The 24,340-nt window shown below is 55.5% G+C and overlaps 2 protein-coding genes across 4 annotated transcripts; one reads left to right on the top strand and one right to left on the bottom strand.

The window, feature by feature from the left end:
- Window positions 1–79: 79 nt before the first annotated feature.
- PLEKHN1 (pleckstrin homology domain containing N1) lies at window positions 80–8,897 on the top strand. Its single transcript, XM_045798180.2, has 16 exons — window positions 80–975; window positions 1,077–1,176; window positions 3,869–4,015; window positions 4,106–4,186; window positions 4,310–4,382; window positions 4,673–4,800; window positions 4,881–5,012; window positions 5,324–5,404; window positions 6,181–6,256; window positions 6,375–6,523; window positions 6,661–6,810; window positions 6,997–7,137; window positions 7,309–7,449; window positions 7,607–7,816; window positions 8,105–8,153; window positions 8,238–8,897. Exons 1-16 carry the CDS (start codon window positions 893–895, stop codon window positions 8,351–8,353), a joined length of 1,857 nt encoding a protein of 618 aa, XP_045654136.2. The 5' UTR covers window positions 80–892; the 3' UTR covers window positions 8,354–8,897.
- Window positions 8,891–14,158, bottom strand: PERM1 (PPARGC1 and ESRR induced regulator, muscle 1). Of its 3 annotated transcripts, none has more exons than XM_045798128.2 (4): window positions 14,044–14,158; window positions 10,946–13,048; window positions 10,249–10,374; window positions 8,891–9,992 (listed from the first exon to the last, which is right to left on the bottom strand). In XM_045798128.2, the coding sequence occupies exons 2-4, from the start codon at window positions 12,903–12,905 to the stop codon at window positions 9,889–9,891; spliced, it is 2,190 nt and encodes a 729-aa protein (XP_045654084.1). In that variant the 5' UTR covers window positions 12,906–13,048; window positions 14,044–14,158; the 3' UTR covers window positions 8,891–9,888. The 3 variants fall into 3 exon arrangements, with proteins under 3 accessions (XP_045654084.1, XP_045654093.1, XP_045654087.1); XM_045798137.2 differs by lacking the exon at window positions 14,044–14,158 and adding an exon at window positions 13,161–13,459; XM_045798131.2 differs by lacking the exon at window positions 14,044–14,158 and adding an exon at window positions 13,174–13,459.
- Between the last annotated feature and the right edge of the window lie 10,182 nt (window positions 14,159–24,340).

Below are 24,340 nucleotides of genomic sequence, written 5' to 3'. Positions count from 1 at the left end.
TCCTATCTGGGGTGACCAGGAGGGCCTGGGGACAAGTGTGCAGCTGGGCTGAGGCTCTGCTTTGGTATCTGGGGGCTTTGAAGCAGCATCATCACATCCAGGTGGGTCAGGGATGTGACATCACGGATGAGCAGCCAACCAGGAGTGTGGTTCACTGTCAGCCTGGTCCTGAGAGGCCCTCTTGGTCCCATCTCATCCCAGGCTCTGGAGAGAGGGGGGTGCACAGTACTAACCCTACCTCACCATGATGGTCCTGGGTGCACCCAGGAGGTTTGTGGCTTCCTTGGACTTGGCCTGGGGTGAGGTTTGGGCTGAAGCAGGAGAGGTTGGGGGAGGGTCCTGGCTTCCCCTTCCCCAAAGTCACAAACTCCTGTTTTAGTACCTGAGAGCAAGCACACACCGCCTTACAGACAGTGGTGACTCAGACCGAGGCATTTAGGTGAAAACAGGATGTGTGTTCTCCATGGGGAGGGGTGGTATTGGGGGGAGGGAGCCCTGGGCTTATAGAGCTCTCCAGCCCCAGGCAACCCCAGCCTGAGTGAGGGCAGGCTAAGTACTAGCAAACCGGGCCTTTGAGGCTCCTCCCATACAGATTGGAGGCTGAGATGGGTACTCTTGGCTGGACCAGGGGAGAACCCCCCCCCGGCCCCCGCCTCCAACCACCACCAACTCCAACCTGGCCTGCATGTGTGGAGGACCCAGGTCAGAGAACTGAAAGGCTTGGGCCCAGGTAAGGGCCAGGTTCCTCCCAGAAAGGTTCCTCCCTCCTCTGGCCCTTAGGCATAGGGCAAGACTTCCCAGAGCTCCGCCTGGGAGGCGGGACCGGAGGCTCAGTACAGAGGCACTCAGACCTGCCGACCTGCTCCACTAGGGCCCGCCGCCACTGCCGCCCATGGGGAACAGCCACTGCGTCCCTCAGGCCCCTAGGAGGCTCCGGGCCTCCTTCTCCAGAAAGCCCTCGTTGAAGGGAAATAGGTGAGGGGGGGGTGGAGCACAGCCTTGGTCCCTAGGTCACAGGGGTGTCCCTCAGGCTGCCTCGGGGGCCAGGCTGTGAGCCCCCCTTCCCTTGTCCCCAGAGAGGATGGTGCAAGGAAGCTGGCTGGCCTGTTTGGCACCGAGGCCGGTCCTGACCCGGACGCCGCCGCTGACAAGATCTTCCACTACATCCCTGGGACGGTGAGCCGGCGGGTGGGCGTGTCCCAGCTCACGGTGCGGGGCGGTGGTCTCTGTGTGACTGTGTGTACCTGTCCTACCCTCGCTCAGCTCAGGGTCTTCCCCCGTCAGCCTGGGGGAGTCGATCCAGAAGGGAGTGAGGAAGTAGACACTGCCCCGCCCTGGGGAGCTCAGCTGGCCGAAAGTCTGAGTGGAGAGCGAAACTGAGAGACACTGAGTCAGTGGCGTGAGGGAGCACACGCAGGGGCGGGCCACAGGCGGGGCCTCCAGGAGTCTCTCTGCTACAGCGGAGGGGGTGTTGTGGCCAGGCTGTCCACTTAGAACCATACTTGGGGTGTCTGCCTGCCCCCCCCCCGGACTTGGGTGCAGGACAGCATGTCCAGGCACATTCGAGGTGGACCAGGCGCGTATATCTGTGTTGCTGTGTGGGCATGGGTTAGGGTTGGTGTGGCTCCCATCACTCCGAGAGAGTAGGGGGCTTCAGGCAAACGGTGAGCCAGCCTCTCACCTACTCCAGGCCTCAGTTTCTCCCAGGGGGTGTCTCGGCATCCACCACTGCCTCATTCCACAGTAGCCCTCTGTGATTCCCCTACCAAGGCCACACAGCAAGGACGTGGCTCCCACCTCTGAGCTGAACACCGCCCCCTCTCACCCTGACCAGCTCCTGAGGGGCTAAGGGTTAGCTGAGAGGGGAGAGACACCCAGCCCTTTTCCCTAACCTGGGTAGCATTAGGTATGGTGGGAGGCTCTGCTATGTCCAAAAGCCCCAGAATGGGAGGAAAATGATACCCCAATATCTCAGCCCAGGCCAGAGAAGGAGGAACATTTGTCACTCTGGGTCAGGGCTCCCACCCGGCACTCTTCTCCTCACAGTGTTCTTTTGAGGCCTAGCAACTGGTGGGAGCTTCCAGAGCCTACCTTTCCAACTTGTTCCCATCAGGCTGGGAAGCCCACGCCTGTCCCCTTTCCTGCACTGTGAGGTCCCAGGGCTCCCTGCAGGCAAGCGCTGGCTTGAGAAACCATGCTGCCTCAGAGACATGGACAGGGCACTTCTGTCCAGGGTCTGGCTGGGCTGGGATAGAGTCCCTCCGTGTGACTGCATCTCGGACCTCAACTCTGTCCCAGCCTGGGACACATCATGTGATCCTGGTGGAATCACATGAGATGTGGCGGCCCTGGTGGTCCTCTCTTGCCAAGACACAGAAGCAGGAGAGGGGAGCAGGCCTATTGAACCTGGGAGGTGGGGCTGGGGGAGGAGCCGCTTCTTAGGCCCTGTGGTGGGTTCTGCACCTACAAACGAGCCAGCCTGCCAAGGCTCTGAGCTGACTCCTCCCTAGGCCCTAAGGCTGAGCCTGGGCCACAGGGACAGCTGCATGGCCCTTCCTATTCATGGCCTATTTTTCATGGGTCCCATCCCCTAGTTGTTCCCCACGCTGGGTGTGGGTACAGGAGGCCCCACCCAGAGGCAGGGAGGCCTCACATTCCTGGGCTTGCCCAAGGGGCAGCTTAACTTGGTCAGGGCTCAGCAGCCCTCCAGGCAGCCCCTGCCAGCACCCAAATGGAGCATGGCCTCTCCCCAACTCACCCCTGAGCCCCTAGACCTCAGCTCTTCTAGCCAGGGTGTCGGGTCAGTACCCATCCCTATCTGACCTCCAGTCTGATGATCAAACCCCCGATTACAGAGGATTCTCTGTGTGGCAGGGTTGGCTAAGTGTTTGTGGGCCCCAACACTCCCTCCCCTCAGCAGGCAAGCATTGAACCCCAGCTCATCGCAGGCCTGGCCTACTTCTGGGGGTACAGCAGTGGGCAAAGCAAAGACCCTGTTCTCTTGGTGTTCCCATCTCCATGACAGAACCAGGATAAGACAGGTAAAAGACATGATAAGCCAGATATGGCTAGCGTAGAGAAAAATAAGGGAGGAAAGGTGTGCGGAGGGGTCAGGGAAGGCTACAATGTTAGGGTACCCAGACGGGACCTCACAGAGCAGGTAACATCTGAGCCAAGTCCTGACGGGTGAGAAGAGAGACTGAGTAGTCTGGGCAGAGGGGATAACAAGTACTAAGACCCCAAGGCAGCCTGTGCCTGATACTGGAGAAGAGGACTGGAGGAGGGGCAGATCAAAGAGGTCCCCCAGGGCCATTGCCAGGACCATGGCCTTCCCTGTGGATGAGGTTAAGGGCCTGTGCAGCCTGCTGACGCGGTCGGCACAGGCTCTCAAGGGCTGATGTGGGGCATCTCTTTCCAGCTCCCCATTAACTGACGTGCTGGTTGCTTGAAATGGGCCATGGTGGGAGTATTTATGTGGACCCCCCACGCCGCGTAACCAGGCATTAAACACTAGAGCCACGGGAGCCTTTAGAGCACCGTCTCCCTCAGACACCCAAAACCCCTCCGACCAACAAGTCCTGGGGGGCTGATAATCAAATTGAAGGGTTAGGCTAGGAAATACCAGATAAGGGTCGCGCGTCCACGGAGTTCAGACTTCATGTCGTGACTGGCAGGGACTGTTAGCGCCCGTGTGTATGCGGCCACCCTATTGCCATGTTAAGAGGCTGTGAGCGTGTATTGGGTTCTGTACGTGGGAGTGATGCCGTGTGTATGTTCCTAACCTTCGTATTACGCAACTGCAGGTGTGTGTATGGGGGGGCAGCTGGACCCAGGTCAGGCCCCCTCCCCTGAGCTCTGTTCCCCACAGGACATCCGGGGCCTGGAGAGCCAGCGAGAAAGCCTAGAGCAGCCGTTCCTAAGTGCGTTCAGGAAGGGGCGGCGGAGAGTGCCTGTGAGGGATCTGGGCAAGGTTGTACACTATGCCAAAGTCCAGCTACGGTTCCAACACAGCCAGGTGGGGCAGGCCGGGCGAGTGGGGGGTGCTCGGGGGCCAGCCTGGGGCCTGCCCCCAGACCCTCAGACCAGCAGCCCTGCTCTCCCCCAGGACATCAGCGACTGCTACCTTGAGCTGTTCCCCTCGTACCTCTACTTCCAGGCCCATGGTTCCAAAGGACTCACCTTCCAGGTGAGGGGAGATAGGCAAAGGGAGGAAGCTGGGGTAGAAGGAGAGAGCAGCCTCTTGGGAGGTGGGTCTCCATGTCCCACTAGGGGTCCCCCAGCCCTCCCCTCCCCCCATGTGCTCTGGCAGGGGCTGTTACCACTGATGGAGCTGAGTGTCTGCCCGCTTGAGGGGTCCAGAGAGCATGGCTTCCAGATCACAGGTGTGTGGGGGGCATGAGTGGACCTGGCCCCTAGGAGGGGCCTCTAGCTGGGGCTGCTCAGTGACCTTGGCCTCTGGCTGAGCTTCAGAACCCTGGAGGGACCCTGAGTGCACTGAGGGATCCTGGCGTTTCCTCCAGTGGGCACATGAGCGTTTGCCAATCTGGGGTGCAGGACAGCAGGCAGGGGACCTCCAGAGCTGTGACTGTGGCCCTGGGAGGCCCCTGGAACCCTTGGGTGGGGCCTTTCCTGTGGGCTGCTGGCTCAGCCCACTCCAACCCTCTACCCCCAGGCCCGCTGCCTGCTCCCCTTCATGTGCTCTGCCCCAGCCAGGATGAGCTGGGCCGCTGGCTGTACCACCTGGAAAAGCAGATAGCCCTCGTGGGAGGGCTGCAGCACTGCCACTCAGTGCCCCCGCAGGTCAGTGCTGGGAACCCCCACACCCCTTTCCTATCCCCTCTGTGCCAACACCCTCGCTGCCCCGACACCCCCTTCACCAGGGCCCCCCGGAGGACGAGCTGCCCTGGACTCTGCAGCGCAGGCTGACCCGGCTACGGACGGCATCAGGGCACCGGATGGTGGGCAGCGCCATCTGTGCCTCGAGGGTCAAGCTGCAGCATCTGCCCTCACAAGTGCGTGGCGGCAGGGGGAGGGTACCCTCGGGTGAGAGGACATCGGGGCACAGGGTAGGTGGGAGGAGATGGAGAAGGGGGTTGAAAAGATGGGGGCAGAGGGGTGAGACGAGATGGAGGTGTGAGGAGATAGGGACACAGGGTTGAGGACATGGAGGCACAGGGTAGGTGGGAAGAGATGGCGGAGGGGTGAGGAGATGGGGGCACAAGGGGTGAGGAGATGAGGGAGAGAGAGGTTCAGGAGGCAAGTGGGGGCCAGGCCCTTGCACACACTGGTCGAGCCCCCACCCTGTCTTTTGACCCCCTCACAGGACCAATGGGACCGGCTCCTGGTCCTGTACCCAACATCCCTGGCTATCTTCTCCGAAGAAGCAGATGGGCTTTGCTTTAAGGTGGGTCCCTCCCTGCTCTGGACCCACCCCGGGAACGCCCTGTGTGTGGGGGTGGGGGAGGGCAGCGGCTCAGGAGGAACCTGTATTTCGGGGCCTGCTGAGACAGAGTGCTAGCCCCACCCACCCGGCTTGCTGCCCTGGTCAGTCTGGTCTCAGCTGTGACGTGGCCAAGGAGGGGTCCCTGCGTAAGTACCCTTACCATTCTAGACGGTCCTCCACCACCAGCAGGACCATCACCTGGGGCAGGTGGCATGGGGGCAGAACCACTCCTGGGAGACACTCCTGTGCTAGGCCCCAGTAACCCTGAGAGGGGCCCATACTTCTGAGTGGACATTTTCCTGGTGCCTGAGGGGTATGTGTGCATGCCTGTGTAGGAGGGCCCTCTGGGGCTGGAGTGTGTGCACCACAGTAATCTTCTACTCCGGGGGCGATCGTGGCCTTCAGTCACTGAGAAAAATGCAGGGGTCTTCCACATGCTCCCTCCCCAACCTACCCCCAGTCTTAGCAGGTGACCCAGGGGACCGGTCCCCAGAGGCTTCCATCTGTGCCTGCTGTTGGCTGATGAAGGCCCCACCCAGAGTCCAGGGGTGAAGAGATCCCTCAGGATGGAGGGAGCGCCGGCCCCCCTCAGGGATGTCAGCCTCATCCCTATCCTGCCCTCTGCCTGCCATCTGAGGGCCCAGCCCAGCTCTGGAGGGTGACAAGTATGGGCCCAGGCAGAGGCCCAGGGTTTCCCCCCCAGACTAAGGCCCCATCTTCCATCCCTGCCCCCAAAGGGGGAGCTCCCACTCAGTGCCATCCACATCAACCTGGAGGAGAAGGAGAAGCAGATCCGTTCTTTCCTGATCGAAGGTGGGCAGAGGCCTGGCCGGGGAGGGAGGGCGTGAGCCTGGTGGGTGCCCCAGCTCTTCAGTGGGGCCTTGCCTGGCTTTCTGCCTGCCAGGCCGCCCTCACAGGGTCTGTGTGCTAGGCCGTCTCATCAACACTATCCGTGTGGTGTGTGCCAGCTACGAAGACTACAGCCGCTGGCTGCTCTGTCTGCAGACCATCGCGCCCAGGGATGGAGCCCCCCCGCCAGCTGGCCCTGAGGGCTTCCTGGGGCTACGGATGTCCCCCCAGGTGAGGGGTCAGCCAGGGGAGACGCTGCCCGCACATCTCACATTCTGGGCAGAAGGGTAGGTCTAAGGCACAGGTACTTAGGGAAAGGGGTCCTGCTCTCTGTCTCACCTCCCCGCTCCCCGCCCCCTGCTGTCCAGGTCATGGGTGGCGGCCAAGGCTCAATCTCCTCAGACGGACGAACCAGCTGGGACTCAGGGTGCCCAGCACCCCCTTCCACCCACACCAGCCACTCTCTGCCCGAGTCCTCAGTGCCGTCCACCACAGGCTGCCCTACCCAGCCTGTGCCTGTGAGTATCTGGGGGTGGGGAGGGACAAACAGAAGAAAAGGGCAGGGGGTCACAAAGAGAGTCTGTGTTGGGGGACATGCGTCCCCATGGCACTCCATCCCAAGCAGGACCTGGAGGAAACTTTGTGCAGCCACTGAGGGGGTGAGGGCCCTTGGGAACCTTCTGGAAGGTCTTTGGTCCCCACAGGACCAGCCCAACCCTGGCTGCACCAGCATCAGCAGGCAGAGGGCAGAGCCGAGACGGAGCAGCAGCAGTCGGTCACCCAGGAGTAAGGCCCGGGGTGAGGGGCCCAACCTGGCCACCTCGTTGTACTTGGACCTGACCAAGGTGGGCCCAGCAGACTGACCCCATTCTCCCTCCCACCCTCCATCTCCCTGGCCTCCATCTCTCAGGCCCAGGTGGTCCTGGAGCCACCTGGAGGCCTTCTTGCACAGAGAAGGGAGGACTCAGGCCACCTGCAGCTCCAGGAAACCTGTCTCTTCTGCCTCTTGACTGCAGCTGAACAGGCAGAGCCTAGAGGACCACCCTGAGGCCCCAGACCACCCCCTGAAGACCCCACACTCCCCACTCTATGCCGATCCCTACACACCACCTGCTACCTCCTACCACAAGATCACAGACGTCCAGGGCCTGGATGAGGTCAGTTCCCTGTGGGTGACAGAAGGGGCTAGATGTGTCCACAGCCTGAGGTCCGCTCAGGTCATGATGAGTGGCCAAGGGGTTTTGGGGGCAGGGATCCCTCAGCTCCACGGAGGTTCCGGTCCAGGGCCTCAGGTCCCCACCCCTTTCCTGGCAGTTCCTCAGCGCAATGCAGAGCTCACTTGGACCTGAGTCCTCGAGCCCATTCCCCTCGGTCCCTGTGTCTGTGCCGGTCTCTGATCACAGCTCTGGACTGTCCAGTCCCCACTTGCTCTCCAAAAAGGGAGCCCTGCAGCACAGAGCCTCTCAGCGGCACCGAGGCTCCATCAAGGGCCGGGGGCCACCACCTCCAGACTCCCCTCAGCGTGTGAGTAGCAGCCCCCACCCCTGCCGGGTAAGGGGTTCCGTGGAGGGGTGGAAATAGTGTGGGGGCTCTGGGACCCTGGGAGAGCAGGAGAGATAGAAACAGGAAGATAAAGCAAGCTGAGACCAAAGACAGGAAGCAGTGGGGGTGGGGGTGGGAAGGGGGGGCGGGCAGGAAGGGAAGATACACAACCAGGAGGAAAAGGTAGGGCTGGGATCTGGCAGATTCGCAGGCTGGTCTCCAAGCTCCCTCCCAGGGCTCAGCTCTCAGACTTGTGGTTGGGGTCCCCAGGTCTCCCCTGCGAGGGAAGTCTCACCCGACCCCCTGCCACCTCCCTCAGGTGAGTGAGGGCCCTTGCCTCTTTCCGAGGGGAGCTCTGGGTGTTGCTTCCTGAAGGTACATGCGTCTCTGTCCTCCCCACCAGGTGGCCATCCCCCCAAGAGCTATGGCAACATCTGGGACAAAGCTTCATCTCCCTCCCACAAGCGGTGGCCCCAAGGAGGACCTGAGGCTGCGGGGGGGCTCATCCAGTGGATCTGATGGCCTCTGGGTGGCTGGTTCTCGGGACCACCTGCCAGCATGGACCCTGGAGTGGGGTCTACAGCAGAGCCTGGGTCTTTCTTTGTAGGGCCACAGGCTGACCGGCATCGAACACCTGAACCCCATCCAGTGGTGGGTCAGTGTTTGATCCCAGCAGGGTGAAGGGGTCTCCAGAACTATGAGCTTCCCCGGGCTCTGAAGGGGCCAGGAGGAAGGCCTCATACAGAAGATGGCCTGGCGACGTGGCTGCACCACAGGTCAGAGCAGGCCTTGTAGAGGGAGCAGACTTCAACCTTTCCTCCAGGGAAGGAATGAGGGAGGCCGCTTGATGCAAGCTTTACCTGGCGGTGGGAAAACGGTGCAGGTGGGAAGGTCAGAGGGTTGAGAAAGCCAGGTTAGTGAGGGTCAGGGCACGTGAGATCAGAGAGCGTGAGGTTAGGAGGTCAGCAAAGTCTGAGACATCGCAAGCAGAGATAGAAGGGTGTTCCGGGCGAATGTCAGTGGGCTCGGGCTGGTTAGGAGAAACCGACAAGTGACTAAACAAGAAAGAAAGAGATTTTATTTGTGCTGTGTGTCCATGCGTTTTCTGCTCAGCAGTCTGGAGTCCTCCATCCTGGGGACCCTGTGCACATGCCCACCTGGCACCCAGCCTGGTGACCTCCAGGGCTCTGCCACCACCAGCCTCCCACCCACCTTCCTGCCCCATCTCCGACTCCTCAGAGCCTTGGGACAACCCTAATGTCCAGTGCCTTTATCTGACACCACCGTATTCCGCTTCTGCACCTCGTCCAGGGTTCCCCAGAGGAGGGTCTCCTGCTTCTGCCCTACAGACCCCACCCTGCATGGGCCGCTGGGGCCACACCCCTACACGCCCCTGTGGGCACCTGCTCACTGTCTGAGGCAGGAGCCAAGGAGGCCTTGGGGCTTAGGGGTCACAGAGTCCTCAGAAGCTTTCACTACTCCAGCCCACTTGTTAACAGGGCAGAATCCCTGGGACACCCCCCTCCAACCTGAAGGCCATCTAGTCTCCTCACTCTTGCCCCCTGCCCAGATTTCCAGCTGGGGCTTTGCTGCTGCTCTGACACCTTCTAGTTTCCAATGCCTTATCCTGCCTCTCCCCCCGAGCTAGATAACCCAGTAAAATACAGGATACCCAGTTAAATTTGATTTCAGATAAACCACACATAATTTAGTACAAGTACATCTCAAATACTGCATGTCTGAAATTCAAGTTTCACTGGCACCCTATGTTTTTATCAGCTAATCTGGCCGCCTCACCAACCAGCTCCTTGCTCAGCACCTACCCACCCAGCCCTCCGGAACCTCCTTCCCCCCGGGTGTGAAGCACGGCCTTGGCCTTATAGCCTGGGGTCAGATCTTTGGGTGGAATCCAAGGGGGCAGGACGGAGAACACTGGCTCCTTCCTAGACGCCACAGAACACAGGGGTCAAAGGGCAAGACCTGAGGGCAGCACCTCGTCCTCAGCACCTGTGGCCATTTCTTTCTCCTGTGTCTTCCTGGACCAGGCCTGTGTTCTAAGAGCTGGGGCTGGGGCTGCGGCTGCGGCTGCGGCGTCCCTGCCCCACCTGCCGGCGGAAGTAGTGGATGGCAGAGATGGTACCAATGTTGGCCAACAAGACTGCAAGAGAACACAAACCCTCCTGAGTGCCGGCTCCATTCCAGCCTGGTCACCACCTGCTACCCGCATGGCCTGGTCCTCAAAGGGCAAGAGGAGGCCAGCGGGGCAGGGAGTGGGTCAGCAATGAAAGGAGCAAAGTCAGGGGAGAAATCTGTGCTTCCCCGTGCACCCCTCATCCCTGCTGGCCCAGCAGGTGAGACTGGACCCCACTGGTCCTCCTGGCCACCAGCCCACTCCTCCCCCAGGGCCCCCAAACCTGTTTTCCAGGCATCTGGGGTATGCAGATCTGACGTTCTCACAGCCCAGGTGGCAAAGGCCACGAACACCAGGCACATGTCATTCTGGCTGAAGGTAAATGAGGTGAGAGGATCTCGGGGCTCCCCTAGGAGAGAGAAGCATGTCCGCGCTCTGGTTGCCCCACCCAGACTCATCTGCCCCAGATATGCTGCCTGAGCCACATCTTCCCCTGATACCTCTGTCCCAAGACACGGGGAGTGCAGCATGGTTGAGTCGGGCTGACTTGGGTGGGTTGCCTCTGTGGTACCATTTCCTGGTTTGTAAAATATCTTCCAAGGGAAACGTGAGACGAAGTCTATTGAGTGCCTGACCCGGCAGGCAGCAAGGCCTGAGCGGGAGCCGTCCCAGTGTCTACCGTGCTAGAGGCTGGGGGGCAGGGCACTGCTGTCCTCTGGGTCTGGATACAGAACGATGGTCAGCGCAGACAAAAATCCCAGAGTAGCTGCAGTGTCTGGCCTAGTCTGCCCCACCTGGACTATGTCCTGCGATGGCCAGGAGCTAGTCCACCCTTCCCAGATCATCCCTGAGCACCTCCCCCCCACAGGCTCATGACTCGGGGTCCTAGCCTGCCCCTCCCCAGCGGCCCTCCTGGCTGGACTCCCTGGACAGTATGTTCCCAGGACCTGGACAGCCCATGGGGCCCACACCACACGCACCTGCTTGACTGACTGCCAGGTTGAGCTGCTCTGCTGTGGCTGGGCTAGGCTCTGGTGGGGTGCCAGGCCCCACGCCCCAGGGCACCAAGCTGGGGGGCTCCGCGGCCTGTAGCTGGAGAAGAGCAGCCAGCTCCAGCGTGCTCCCTGACGAGTCCTCCCCAAGGAAGTGTTCATAGGCCTCAGGGATGGAGATGGGCACAGGGTCTCCAGGTGGAAGGGCTGGCACAGGCTCAGCTTGTGGGGGTTGGGCCACAGAGTGGCTCCCCCAGTGCCCAGACCTCTGGGCTCGGCGGTCCTGGAAGAAGAATTCACACATGTCTGGCCACTGTGCTTCGTCCAAGGCCTGGTCAGCTTCAGCCACCTCCTCGGCATCTTCAGTCTCCTCCTCAATCGTGTCACAAAAAAAGAACTCATAGGCCTCTGGGAGGGTCACTGCACAGCTGCTCCTGGGCCTGGGCCCCACTGAAGCAGAGGGGGAAGGGGGAGGCTGGTGTTTGAGGATCCGAGGCTGGGGAGACCGGGGCCCAACTGCCATGGCGTCCCAGCCTCCAGGCCCCCCTCGGCCCCCTACTGCTGTCCTGGGGGGTGAGGGCCGGGCTGTGGCTGGCGAGGGTGGGCCTGAGGTCTCTCCTGAACCTGGCTCCTCGGGGCTGGGCACAGCCACGGAAAATCGCACTTTCTTCTTCTTGGGTGCTCGGACAGGGCCTAGTGGGGGCTCCCCTGAGTGATGTCCGGGGGCCCCTGCTGAAGGCTCCTCTCTGGGCTTCTCTCGGTGTCCTCCTGGAGACACAACAGGGCTCAAACATGGCCTGGCCGTTGGGGCAACCCCCACCTTCCCCACGTCAGGCCCAGCCTGGGGAATGGGAGCAGCTGCAGACACACCCACGTCAGACTGGGCCTTGGAAACCAGGTGAGGTGGAGCCAGTGTAGATGAGTCCACCTCCTGCTTAACCACTGGGCTCAGCATAGGCAGGTCCATGTCCAGTCTAGACTTGGAAGCAGGTGTAGACAGAGCCACATCTGACTTAGCCATTGAGATATCTGGATGAGTCTCCTGGGCAGGTGTGGACACGGTGTGTAGCTCAGCTCCGGGGGTCATTCTGAGTAGGTTTGCACCTTCCTCGGTCGTAGGGACAGGTGTAGACAGATCCGGATCTGTTCCTTGCCTGGTCACCTGTGCAGGGGCTCCTGCAGACTCTGGACCCAGTTCATCCTGCCCGGTTCCTGCTGTCTGCTCTGCTGTCCCAGCCGAGAGACCCTTCCCCCTGGACCCAGCCAGGCCGAGGCCCTCCTTGGGCCTGGCCTCAGCAAGCAGCAGGGAACCGTGCTGGGTGGGAGCAGAGCCGGGGGTACTCAAGCACCCGCCCCCCTTGGCTCCAGCAGCACGCCTCTTCTTTCGGCTAGGGCTGCGTGGCGGGGCTCCAGGGCTGCCAGGGGGCCTCTGGGGAGCCGTGCTGCAGCCAGGAGACTCAGAGCTCTGGGGAGGCTCACCAGGGGGGCTAGGGGCAGGGCCTTGCGGGGCCGGCCCCTGCAGAAGCCTCTGCATCTTGTTTCTGGAAGACACTGGCCCTAGAAGGGACGAGCTCTGGCCTACGGGGGCGGCATCAGATGTGACGGACAGCAAAGCTTCTGACCGTGCGGACGTGCTGGGCGTCTGCTGATCGGCCCCCAGGGCCAAGACAGGCTCATGCCAAGACCTGCTGACCAGCGGCCGGGTAGCTGCCTTGTCCTCCTCCTTGAAGCCAGGCCAGTCCCTCCCCCCGGAAGCCGGCTGCCCCTCGAGAAGGGGTGGAGGCCCAGGAGGACTGGTGCCACTGCTGTCTCCTTGGTCAATGTCACTGGACAAGAGCTCGTCCCCGGAGGCCAGGCTGGCCTGCAGGAGGTCACACTCTTCCGTCGTGGCCGAAAACTCAGCCCAGTCCTTGTCACTCAACTGGATGCTGTACTGGAAGTTTTCCATTTCAGGTCAGCAGAGGCACTCGAGCAGCCAGGCTTGAGGCCAGGCGGGGGCTTCAGGGACCCTGGTCCCGGGCACCGGCCAGCATACACTCGTCGGGGCGCCCCCCACCTCCTTGGCTCAGGGGCCGGCACTCCATCTGCCTTCTGAAAGAAAGCAAAACGGGGAAACCCGAGGGAAGCTGAGCGGCTGTCAAAACTGACCCCTCCTCCAAGTTAGAAAACCCGTAACTCCCACTCTCCCTATTTCCAAACTGACCCCAAATAATAACCTTGTGACGATATATCGTTACGTTCCTAGACTCGAATATGGCTTAGGTTAGTGAAGTACACTAAGAAAATAGGATTCCTCGTGTTTGAATTTTTGTCCCCGGAAGTGGTTTTCTTCTCATCTTTGAGGGTTTTCTGTTCCACTGGGTCAGCTCCCCCGTCTCCAACCTTCCTCCAGAACTGCAGGTACCAAGTCAACTTCATACAGCAAAGCCTATTTCAAGGATCACTCCCTGGGAGTCAGCTCCCCTGGGCGATGGTCAGCCCCGGTCTGTCCCAGCACGCCTCATGTGGCAACTGGCCATGGAGGAGGGGCCACAGTGTCCAGCAGGTGACCACCCTTTGGTGATGACCTTCTACCAGCCGTGGCTGGGACAGGCTTCTGGACTTCCCCTGAGATCATCGAGGTCACACTGGTACTGGCTAGAGCCCACTCAGGGGTCATCAGGGAGTGCCTGGCTCTGCCCCCTGCCTAGGCAGGAGGTCACAGAACAGAAATGGGCCTCCTAACTCCCAGTGGACCACTAGGGCCAACCTCAAGGTCTGTGCCCCTCCCCCAGGGCTGCCCAGCTGGCAAAGCTCCCTCCTTCTGCCTCATCTCAATGAACACAGGTGACCCTAACTGCTTAAGAGCCCCTAGTGTCTCAGCCTCCTATGGGAAGTACTCTTTGGCCTTTGGTCAGCTACCCCCACACCCAGGGAGGTGGGAGGTCACTCTGGCCAGGCCAGTGCTGAGATGAAGATGCCTCGAGACCAGAGCAGTATGGCTTCCTGACCCCTGAAATTTGTCCTCCTCACTGGCCCTTGGGGAATTCCCTCTGTCTGACTTCGGGACTTCTTAGGGTGGGAAGGAGGGACCAACAGTGTCATACCTGGGACCCTGTGGCCAGCCAGGGCAGCGGAGCTGGGCGTCCGAGCTGCCTGTCCCAGAGCAGCATGGTGCTGGGCTCACCACGCAGGCCCCACCCCCACTGCCAAAAATACCCCATCCCTGTGGTCACATGTCTCCTGCCAGCCGTCAGGGTCCAGGACACAAATAGATGGCATTTGAGGAGCCTCCAGCTATGTGAGGGACGCCTTCCTGGTCAGGTCAGATGCTGGCCAGAGAATGCTGACCTGCAGTCAGTCCTGCACGGGCCTCCTTTTCCCAAGCTGAAGGCCACTCTGCACTTCATCTCTCGGCCCAGGCTGACCTTTCCTCTTCAAGTGGCCCCACCCGCTGCAAACCCTCAGGCTCTGTGCCAGCAGTTCCACCTTCCATCTCCCTACCGACCGGGCCCTTTTGGGTCTTAGGGCTTTACCCTGTCACCTGTGTGGAATAGAGAGTTGTGGGGTGATAATTGGGAAATCACCATTCCAGAATATTCTTAGAGGTCCTTTGGAGGTGGGCTGCTGCTGACTGGGGGTGAAATAGGGGAGCAAGGCTTGCACCTCATTCCTCTGGCCTCGAGTGGCTCACTGGCCCCTTCCCTGGCAGCACTGCTGAATCTGCCAGTGGCGCTCAAGGGACAAGTGGGGTCATTGAGGGCTCTTGGTGGCAGGAACCCCAAGGAGTATGGGCCTTGGGCCTCTAGAGAGGGTTGGGAGGGTTCAGGGGTGGAAAGTGGGTTACTCCCCACCAGCATCTCTCCCGACCTAGACTTGCAGACGGGCCCAAGAGGGAGGTGGCCGTACAGAGTCTGACCCTCCAAGAAAGGGGGCCTGGTGCTGCCACCCCCAGCTGAACCAGTCACCAAGAGTAGGCAGGTGAGGATGACAGGGCCTCAAAGGTGGGTCTCCGGAATAACCCTTCTATTCCAGGCCCCCATGAGCACTTTGCCTTAAACTTGTCCATGCTGAGAGGGGGCACAAGGAGGACTCCTTTCACTGTTGAGCTTGGCGGGGCACAGAGAGGGTGAGTGACTTGCCTACAACCACACAGCTGGCAAATGGCAGAGGCGGGTCCCAAAGCTCCTACTCTTAGTCGTTCTCCGGGCCGTCCTGATCTTGGGGCTGCTATTGCCCATCTCCACGCAGGTCACTGTGACACCCACGCTTGTGGCTTCCAGGCTAGGGGACAGGAAGAGGGAGTAGGGGAGCCAGACAGCAAGCATCCAGATAGGTCAATGAGATCATTTCTGACAGCAACATAACGTAAGAAGGAAATACTGTGCTGCCCTGGAAGGGCTGGAGACGCTCCGAGAAGAGGGCCTGAGTGGGTGGTGATGGAGGAAGAGGCTTTTCACAGGGTGAGAGAGGCTGGGGCGCGTGACTCCAGGTGAGCTAGTCAGCGTATCACAGTTGCAGGAAGGGAAGAGCTGGTGAGTGCAGCGTGTAGCTGCAGCCAGACCCCACCCAGAGAGGAGCCCACCTGCTGGGGTCGGCCACTGGCCACCTTGCACAAGCCAACCCGGCCTGCAGTGAACGCTACACAGGTGGACCCTTTCTGTGTCTGTGGAAAAAGAAAAGCTAGTTTCCTTCTTATTTTGTTCTCCTGTGAGTCTCCTGTACCAGCCACACCAAAGGCTTCCCTTCTGTGTCTCTGACACCAACGGGGTGTCCCGCAGTTTCATCCCATTCTGACACCATCCGCCGGGAGACACAGGTGAGGGCTCAGTCCCACAAGACTGCCGGTCACAAGCAGCAGGACCTCAGCTTACCAGCCTCTTCTGTCCAACGTGGCTACAAACCAGACTTCCCTGTGACCCCTCCCCTTGGATTCGATGCATTTCCTAGAGTGGCTCACAGAGGTCAGGGAAAGGGTTCCTTACGTTTCCGGTTTATTGTAAGGGGGTATGGTAAAGGGTACAGAGAGAGGAGATGGATAGGGGGAGGTATGTGGGAAGGGCACACCCTGTGCAGGTACCAGTCTCCCCACGCCTGCAATGCGTTCAGCCTGCAAGTTCCCTGAGCCCCAGAGGACTGGGGTTTTATGGAGGCTTCCGGACAGAGGCACGGCGGATCGGCGGATCGTTAACTCCATTTCCAGCCCCTCTCCCCTCTCTGGACGACGGGGAGCTGGGGCTGAGAATCCCAAGCTTCCAATCACGGCTGGTCTTTCTGATGACCATCCCCCACCAAGAGCCTGCCCGGAGTCGCCTCATTAGAACAAAACATGGTCCCGGCACTCTTATCACTTAGGAATGCGCGAGGGTTTCAATAGCTCTGTGCCAGGCACAGGCGGACACCAACATGTGCGCTTTCTGTGGTCCATAGTCGGCCTCCTTTGAGCCTCCGCATGCCTTCGGGCACCTGGGGGGCTGTGCCGTCCGCTTCACCACCGAGAGTGGCCCCACGTGTTCATGGACACACCCCGCATCATTTTTCTGCGGGTGGAAATCTGGGTTGTCCCCACTTTGCCGCTATTATAAATAACGGTGCTGTGAACATCCCAGAACATTTCTTTCGGAAAACCCGCGTCCTTGGTTTTGGAGAGGTCAGAGGGCGTGTTTGTTCGGCAGTGTGCCCGCGCTCCGGCTGCAGGCCTCGCTGGGGTCGTCCGCGTGTGACGCTCCTCACCGACGGTCTGTCACCCCGGCCTTCCGGACGCTCTGTGGCGGCACGGCGGTCTCGCCCTGCGTCTCCTCGTGCTGGCCCCGGGCGGCTCTGTTTCTGCGAAGCTGTGTGTGTTCTCGGTGCTTCTGCCACCTGTGTGCCTTTCCTTCTCGGTTTATAGGGCTTGCGCCTTCTGGACGAGAGTGACGTACTGGCGTCCGTGCGATCAGCATCTTCTCCCTCGGTTTTGTCTGTCACTCTCTCCACAGAAATTTTAAATCTTAACACAGCCCAGGTTGTCAACAACTTCCTTTATGTTATCACCCTTTCTGTTCTTTTTTTAAAGACTTATTTCATTTATTTATTTTTAAAGATTTGTTTATTTACTTGGGAGAATGCGAGGGCACGCGCACGGGGGAGGGGCAGAGGGCGAGAACCTCAGCTGTGCTGAGCCCGGAGCCTGATGCGGGGCTCGATCTCACCGCCTGAGCCGAAATCCAGAGTCAGAGGCTCAGCCAACCACACCACCCGGAGCTCTTTGCCTGGCCCAGGTCGTAAAGACTTCACGAAGATACCCTTGCGTATTTGTGTGAAGCTTTGCTGGTTTACCTTTCACGTGGTCTGCAGCCCGCCTGGTGTTGGTTCTTGTGGGTGGTGGGTGCTGGCGGTGTTGCCATGTGGACCCTGGTTGGCCCAGTGCCACGTCCAGGCCCACTGGCACACACGTGCGGTCCTGTCTGTCTGCAGCAGGGCCCCACATGGGGTTGGAGCCCTACGAGGTGTGAGGTTCAGAGGGTTTGGGGCAAGGGCTTTTCAGCAGCTGCCCAGGCTGCCCTGGGAGAAGAGAACACAGAGCTTGAAGGGAGGCAGGGAGGCCAGGTCTGAGGCCGTGCGGAGGGAGCAAGTGGACTAGGGCGATGGAGGGAAGGGTCTTACCTGAGGGCAGGCGAGGACTGAGCTCAGCCCTGAGGCTCCCATTTCCTCCCCTCCCACCCAATCAAGGAGGACCTCCTGGGGGGGGGGGCGGGCAGTGGAGGGATGTCGGCGGTAAGATGAGGAAACCAGGCAGAGCTCTGTAGCACCACAGTGGATGTTAAGTCTCAGTGGAGACCTGGGCCGGGGAACAAGTGGACGGACAGATTGGCAGTCAGACACACATCCCACGGAGTGGGGAGCGGAGGCCCAAGCCGGAAGAGGTGCGCGGGGAGAGCGAGGTTAAGAGAAGGCAGCCTGCTATACCCCTGGGGGCCACCTGGGGGCACCAGGACTCCACTGGAAGCAGACCGAGCTCAGCCCTTCCAGCCCTCCTTGCCCTGGTCTGGGGGGATGGAGCCTTGGGCGATGCCAGGCCCCCTCTCCTGAAGCCAGATAGTCCCCTTTGAGCCCTTGACCTTGCGACAGTAAGCACCCAAAAATAGGAGAGTAAGAGCCAACTTTCAATGAGGAGCTATTACATGCCAAGCTGTCTTAAATGATTACACAGATTATGGGCTTTTAACTTAAAAAAAAATAATTTTATTGAGGTATAATTTACATACAGTAAACCGCACATATTTGAGTGTGAAATTTGTTAAGTTTTGACCTTTGTGACACCCAGGAACCCATCACCACAATCCAGAGAGTGAACATGCCTGTCACCCTGAAAGGTCCCCGTGCCCTTGGTGCTGCCCCCTTCCCCTGCTCCAAGCTCACCGTCAGTCTGTGTTTGGTCACTATGGTTAGGTGACAGTGTCTAGAACTTTATGTCAACGGGATTATAAAGTATGTACTCATTTGTACGGTGCAAAAGAGCACAGTATGTCTGAGTTCTGGCACTCAGCATAGTTTCAGATTCATCCGTTATATTGTATATACCAATAGTTCTTTTATTTATTTATTTTTTTTTTTTAAAGATTTTATTTATTTATTTGACAGAGATAGAGACAGCCAGCGAGAGAGGGAACACAAGCAGGGGGAGTGAGAGAGGAAGAAGCAGGCTCCCAGCGGAGGAGCCTGATGTGGGGCCAGGATCACGCCCTGAGCCGAAGGCAGACGCTTAACGACTGCGCTACCCAGGCGCCCCCAAGTTCTTTTTTTTAAATGAAGATTTTATTTATTTATTTTAGAGAGAGAGCACGCACAAGTGGGGTGAGGGGAAGAGGGGGAGGGAGTGAGAGAATCCCAGGCAGGCTCCAGGCCCAGCACAGAGCCCGGTAGGTATATGTTTAACTTTTAAGAAATTGCCAAACTTTTTTAATGTGGGTACAATTTTTCATTCCCATCAGAAATGTTTGCAGGTTCCAGTGGTTCCACATCCTTGGTATGGTTGGTCTTTTTAATTATTGTAATAGCTATACAGTGGTGTCTCATTGTGAATTTAATTTTAATTTCCTTAATGACAGACGATGTCGAGCATATTTTCGTGTGTTTATTTACCATCTATGAAATGACTGATCAAATCTTCTGCCCATTTTCTTAACTGGGTTGTTTTCCTATTGTTGAGTCTTTATATGTCCTGCATATAGTTTCTTTATCAGACGTGTGATCTGAAGATATTTTCTCCTAGTCTATGGCTCATCTTTCTGTTTTCTTAACAATGCCTCTGGAAGAGCAGAGGCTCTTAATTTTGATGAATTCCAACTTATCCATTTTTCTTTCATTGATTTTTTTTTTTTTTGGTGTTGCAGCTAAGAAAACTTTGCCTAACCAAAGTTCACAACGATTTTCTAAGTTTTCTCCAAAAAGGCTTATAGTTTTAGATTTTGCATTTAGGTCTATAACCCATTTTGAGTTAATCTGTGTATATGATGTGAGGTAGAGATCCAGGTTAGTTTATTTGCATGTGGATGTCCCATTGTTCCCATACTATTTGTTGAAAGGCCCTCTTTCTCCACTGAATTGTCTTTGGAACTTTGTTAAAAATCAACACAAGTCTGGGTAAGTTTATTTACAGAATTCTAGGTTAATAGCTTTGATTTTTAGTATTTTAAAGATGTTGTCCCACTGTTCCTTTGCATGCCTTGTTTCTTTTTTAAAGATTTTATTTATTTGAGAGAGAGAGAGAGAGCGCGCGCGCACACACACACACGCACACACACGCACACACACGCACACGCATGAGAGGGGGGAGGGGCAGAGGGCGAGGGAGGCAGAACTGAGCCAAGGCAGCGCTTAACGGACTGAGCCACCCAGGCGTACCAGACGCCTTGCTTCTAACAAGAAATCTGCTGTAATTTTATTTTTGTTTCTCTACATATAACATGTCTTTTTTTTTCTCTATCAGCTCTTAAAACCTTCTCTTTGTTGCTGTTTTTGTAGGGAGGGGGTTAACAGCTTTACTGACATGTAATTCACACAATATACAATTCACTTCTTTAAATTAAATGGCTTTTTGTATAATCACTGTGGTGTGCAATCATCAGCACAATCCAGTTTAGAACATTTTCGTCATCCCACTAGGGAACCTTGTGCCCACAACTGTCAGCCCCCATTCCCCTCAACATCCACCCCCGCCCCTGGCAACCACTAATCTACTTTCTATCAACTTGCCTGTTGAGGACCTTTCATGTAAGTGGCATTGCACGATATGTGGCTTTTTGTGACTGACTTCTTTCACTGAGCATGATATTTTCAAGGTTCATTCATGTTGTAACAGGTGCCAGGGCCTGGCTCCTTTCTACAGCCAAATAATATTCCATGGTATGGGTATGGCTCATTTCCTTGATCTGTTCATTAGTTGATGGACACTGGGTTATTTCCACTTCTTGGCTATTCTGAATGCTGTTGCAAGACCACTCGTGCACGAATTTCTGTGTGGACATGTTTTAGTTTCTCTTGGCTGTGGAACTAGGAGTGGAATTGCTGGATCAATTGAGGAACTTCCAGACTGTTTTCTAAACTGGCTGCGCCATTTTACATTCTTATCGACAATGTAAAAGTGTTCTAATTTCCCCACAAGTTCACTAACACCTCTTACTATCTGTACTTTTTAAAAATTTTAATTTTATTTTACCATTTTTTAAAGTAATCTCTACAGCCAATGTGGGGCTCAAACTCTTGACCCTGAGAGATCAAGAGCCACATGTTCCGCCAACTAAGCGAGACAGGTGCCCCCTCTCTCTTTTCAGTCGTAGCTATTCTAGTGGGTGTGAAGTGTATCTCACTGTGGTTTTGATTTAAATTTCCATGATGACTAATGATGTTGAGCTTCTTTTCAGGTGCTTATTGGCCATTTATATACCTTTGGAGAAATGTCTGTTCTGATTTTTCACCCATTTTTTTTTAGTTGGGTTATTGAATTGAGAGCCATTTTAAAATATATATATCATATGTATGACACTATCAATATATATTTACATATTATACATATGTTATGCAATGCTTTTCTCCTATGTCTTTCACTTTTTTTGGATAATGTCCTTTGAGGCATTTTTAAAATTTATGAAGTTCAATTTACTTTTTTTCTTCTTTTGTCACTTATGCTTTTAGTATCATATCTGAAAAGGCTTTGCCTTCATCACCCAAGATCATTTTCTTCTAAAAATTTTATAAAAGTTTTAGCTCTTTCATTTATGTGTGGCACCTATCTTGAGTTAATTTTTGTGTATGGTGTGAGGAAAGATGTGGATAATCAGATGTCCCAACAACATTTGTTGAAATGGCTATTCTTTCCCCCATTGGACTGTCCTGGCATTCTTGTTGAAAATCAATTGACTGTAAATATGAGGGCCTGTTTTTGAACTCTCAATTCTATTCCACTAATCACTATGTCTAACCTCAACCTCATACTAGCACCACACCGTCTGGATTGCTGTAGCTTTGCAATGAGTTTTGAAATCAGAAAGTTTGAGTCCCCCAGCTTTGCTCTTCTTTTCCAAGACTGTTTTGAACATTTTGAGTGGCTTGAATTTCCATATGAATTTTAGAGGCAGCTTGTCAGTTCCTGCAGAAATCTTAGTAGAAATTTGATAGAGATCGCATTGAACCTAAAGGCCAATTTGGGAAGTATTAACATCTTAATGATATTTAATCTTCTGATCCATGAACATGGGATATCTTTCCATTTATTTAGAACTTCTTTAATTTTTTTTTAAGATTTTATTTATTTATTTGAGAGAGAGAGAGACAGCCAGCGAGAGAGGGAACACAAGCAGGGGGAGTGGGAGAGGAAGAAGCAGGCTCCCAGAGGAGGAGCCTGATGTGGGGCTCGATCCCAGGACTCTGGGATCATGCCCTGAGCAGACGCTTAACGACTGAGCCACCCAGGCGCCCATATTTAGAACTTCTTTAACCTCTTTCAGTAATGCTGTGTCGATTTCGAAGTCTGAGTTTGCACTTCTTTTATTAAATATATTCCTAAGTATTTTATTCTTTTTGATGTTTTTGTAAATGGATTTGATTTCTTAATTTCATTCTTTTTTTTTTTGCAATGAGGATTTTTTAAAGTCAACATTTTATTTTTTTATTTAAATGCAATTAATCGACATATAGTGTATTAGTTTCAGAGGTAGAGTTCAGTGATCCATCAGTCTTATATAACACCCAGTGCTCATTACATCCTGTGCCCTCCTTAGTGTCCATCACCCAGCTACCCCATCCCCCACCCCTTAATTTCATTTTAAAATTTTCACCAGTGTATAGAAACACTATTGGGGCGCCTGGGTCGCACAGTCGTTAAAGCGTCTGCCTTCGGCTCAGGGCGTGATCCTGGCGTTCCGGGATCGAGGCCCGCATCAGGCTCCTCCATTGGGAGCCTGCTTCTTCCTCTCTCACTCCCCTGCTGTGTTCCCTCTCTCGCTGGCTGTCTCTCTGTCACATAAATAAATAAAATCTTTAAAAAAAAAAAAAAAGAAACACTATTGATTTTTAAAATATCGATCTTGTACCCTGCATCCTTGCTTAATTTATTAGTTTTAATAGTTTTCTTAGTGGATTTCTTGGGATTTTTCATATCTAAGGTCATGTCATTCGAACATAGACAGTTTTACTTCTTCCTTTCCAGCCTGGCTGCCTTCTATTTCATTTCCTTGCCTAACTGGCCGAACTAGAACTCCCTACACTGCTGGACAGAAGTGGCAAGAGCAGACACCATTGTTTTATCCCTGTATTGTAGCAATTTGATTATGTGGTTCCTCCATGTAATTATCTTCAAACTTCTTATGCTTGAGTTGCATTGAGCTTCTTGGATCTGGGGGTTTACAGTTTGCATCGAGATTGGAAAAACCAGTCGTTATTTCTTTCAGTGCTTTCTAGCTCTTCCTCCTCCTTCTGGGACTCCAATTACATGTATATTAAGTCACTTCAGGTTGTCCCACAGCTAACTAATGCTCTTTTCTTGTCTTTCCTTCTTTTCCAGTTTTTAAATCTCTGTTTCAATTTGAATAGTTTTAATTGTTATGTTTGCAGGACTTTAGCTTCTTGAATGCATGAAGTGTGAATATCACAACCATTTTAATGTCCTTGTCTACTAATTCCATTATCTGTGACATTTCGAGGGTTCCTTCCAATTGATTGATTTTTCTCCTATTATGAGTCATATTTTCCTGCTTCTTTGTACTCGTGGTAATTTTTTACTGGCTGCCAGACATCATGAATTTTAATGTGCTGGGTGTTGTGTTCCTATAAATATTCTTGGGCTTTGTTCTGGGGCACACTTGAGTTACTTGGAGACAGTTTGATCCTTTGGGGTCTTGTTCATAAACTTTCTTAGGCAACACCAGAACAGCACTTACTGTAAGGGTAATTATGTCTCACTACCAGGACAAGGTCCTTCTGAATACTGTGCTATGTGCCCTATGAATTATGGGCTTTTCCAATCTGGCTAGAGGTGACCCTGTGTGAACGCAAAAGATTTTTCTCTCTAATCTTCTCTGGGGGTTCTTTTCCCGGCCTCGAGGAGTTTCTCCCAGCATGATCTAATCAGCCTTGAGGGAGACCCTCTGCAACTCTCCGAAGTCCTCTCTCCAGTATCTCTTTTCTTGCTGACTCTAGCTGCCCTGTTCCCCACGCCCAGCCACGGAAGTCTGCCGAACTGCCTGGCCTCCCCGTCCCTGCAGTCCCGGCCCGAACACCGTCTGCTGGCAGTCAGCTGGGGCGGTACAGGGCTCACTTCATTTGTTTTCCACTTCTCAGGACCACTGTCTTTCACGCCTGCTATTTCATACATTTTGTGTTTTAGTTGTTTTAGGCAGGAGGGTAAATCTGGTCCCTGCCACTCCGTCTGTGGTGGAATTAATTGTCACCATGCAGATTATTTCTTTTACTTAATTCCTTCAACCACACAGCACTAGAGGTAAGTAGTATTACTAATACTATTTTACATTTGAGATTTTGCGACTTGCCCAAGGTCACACAACTCAGTGACAGCAGAAATAAAATTCAATCCCAGTCCGTGCTAGAAGCCTTCCCTGAACCACTCCTGCGCTGACAAGATCTCGAGGGGGTGCCCAACACAGGAGCCCCACGTGGAGATCGTGGATGTAGGGTGCGCGTCTGCGGCCTTCCCAAACACAGGGCAGACTGAAGGAAGTTCAGAGACACGGGAGAGAAGGTGGAGTCTGTCTTTGTGGGAGAGGCCCTGGCCGCCCCTGAGGGAGTTCTCTATCTGTGTCGGACCCAGACCCTCTCTCTGACCATGGGATTGTGTGTCTCTGGCTCTGTGTGTGTCCTCACTTATCTGCCCAGGTGGAGCTGACTTCTAGGTGGGACAGTTCCTGG

The sequence above is a fragment of the Ursus americanus genome, chromosome 33 (genome assembly GCF_024610735.1).
Source record: "Ursus americanus isolate L20-20 chromosome 33, mUrsAme1.1.p, whole genome shotgun sequence".
NCBI lineage: Eukaryota > Metazoa > Chordata > Mammalia > Carnivora > Ursidae > Ursus > Ursus americanus.
Note: the sequence above shows the minus strand (reverse complement) of the source record. Positions and strands in the feature narration are given on the sequence as shown.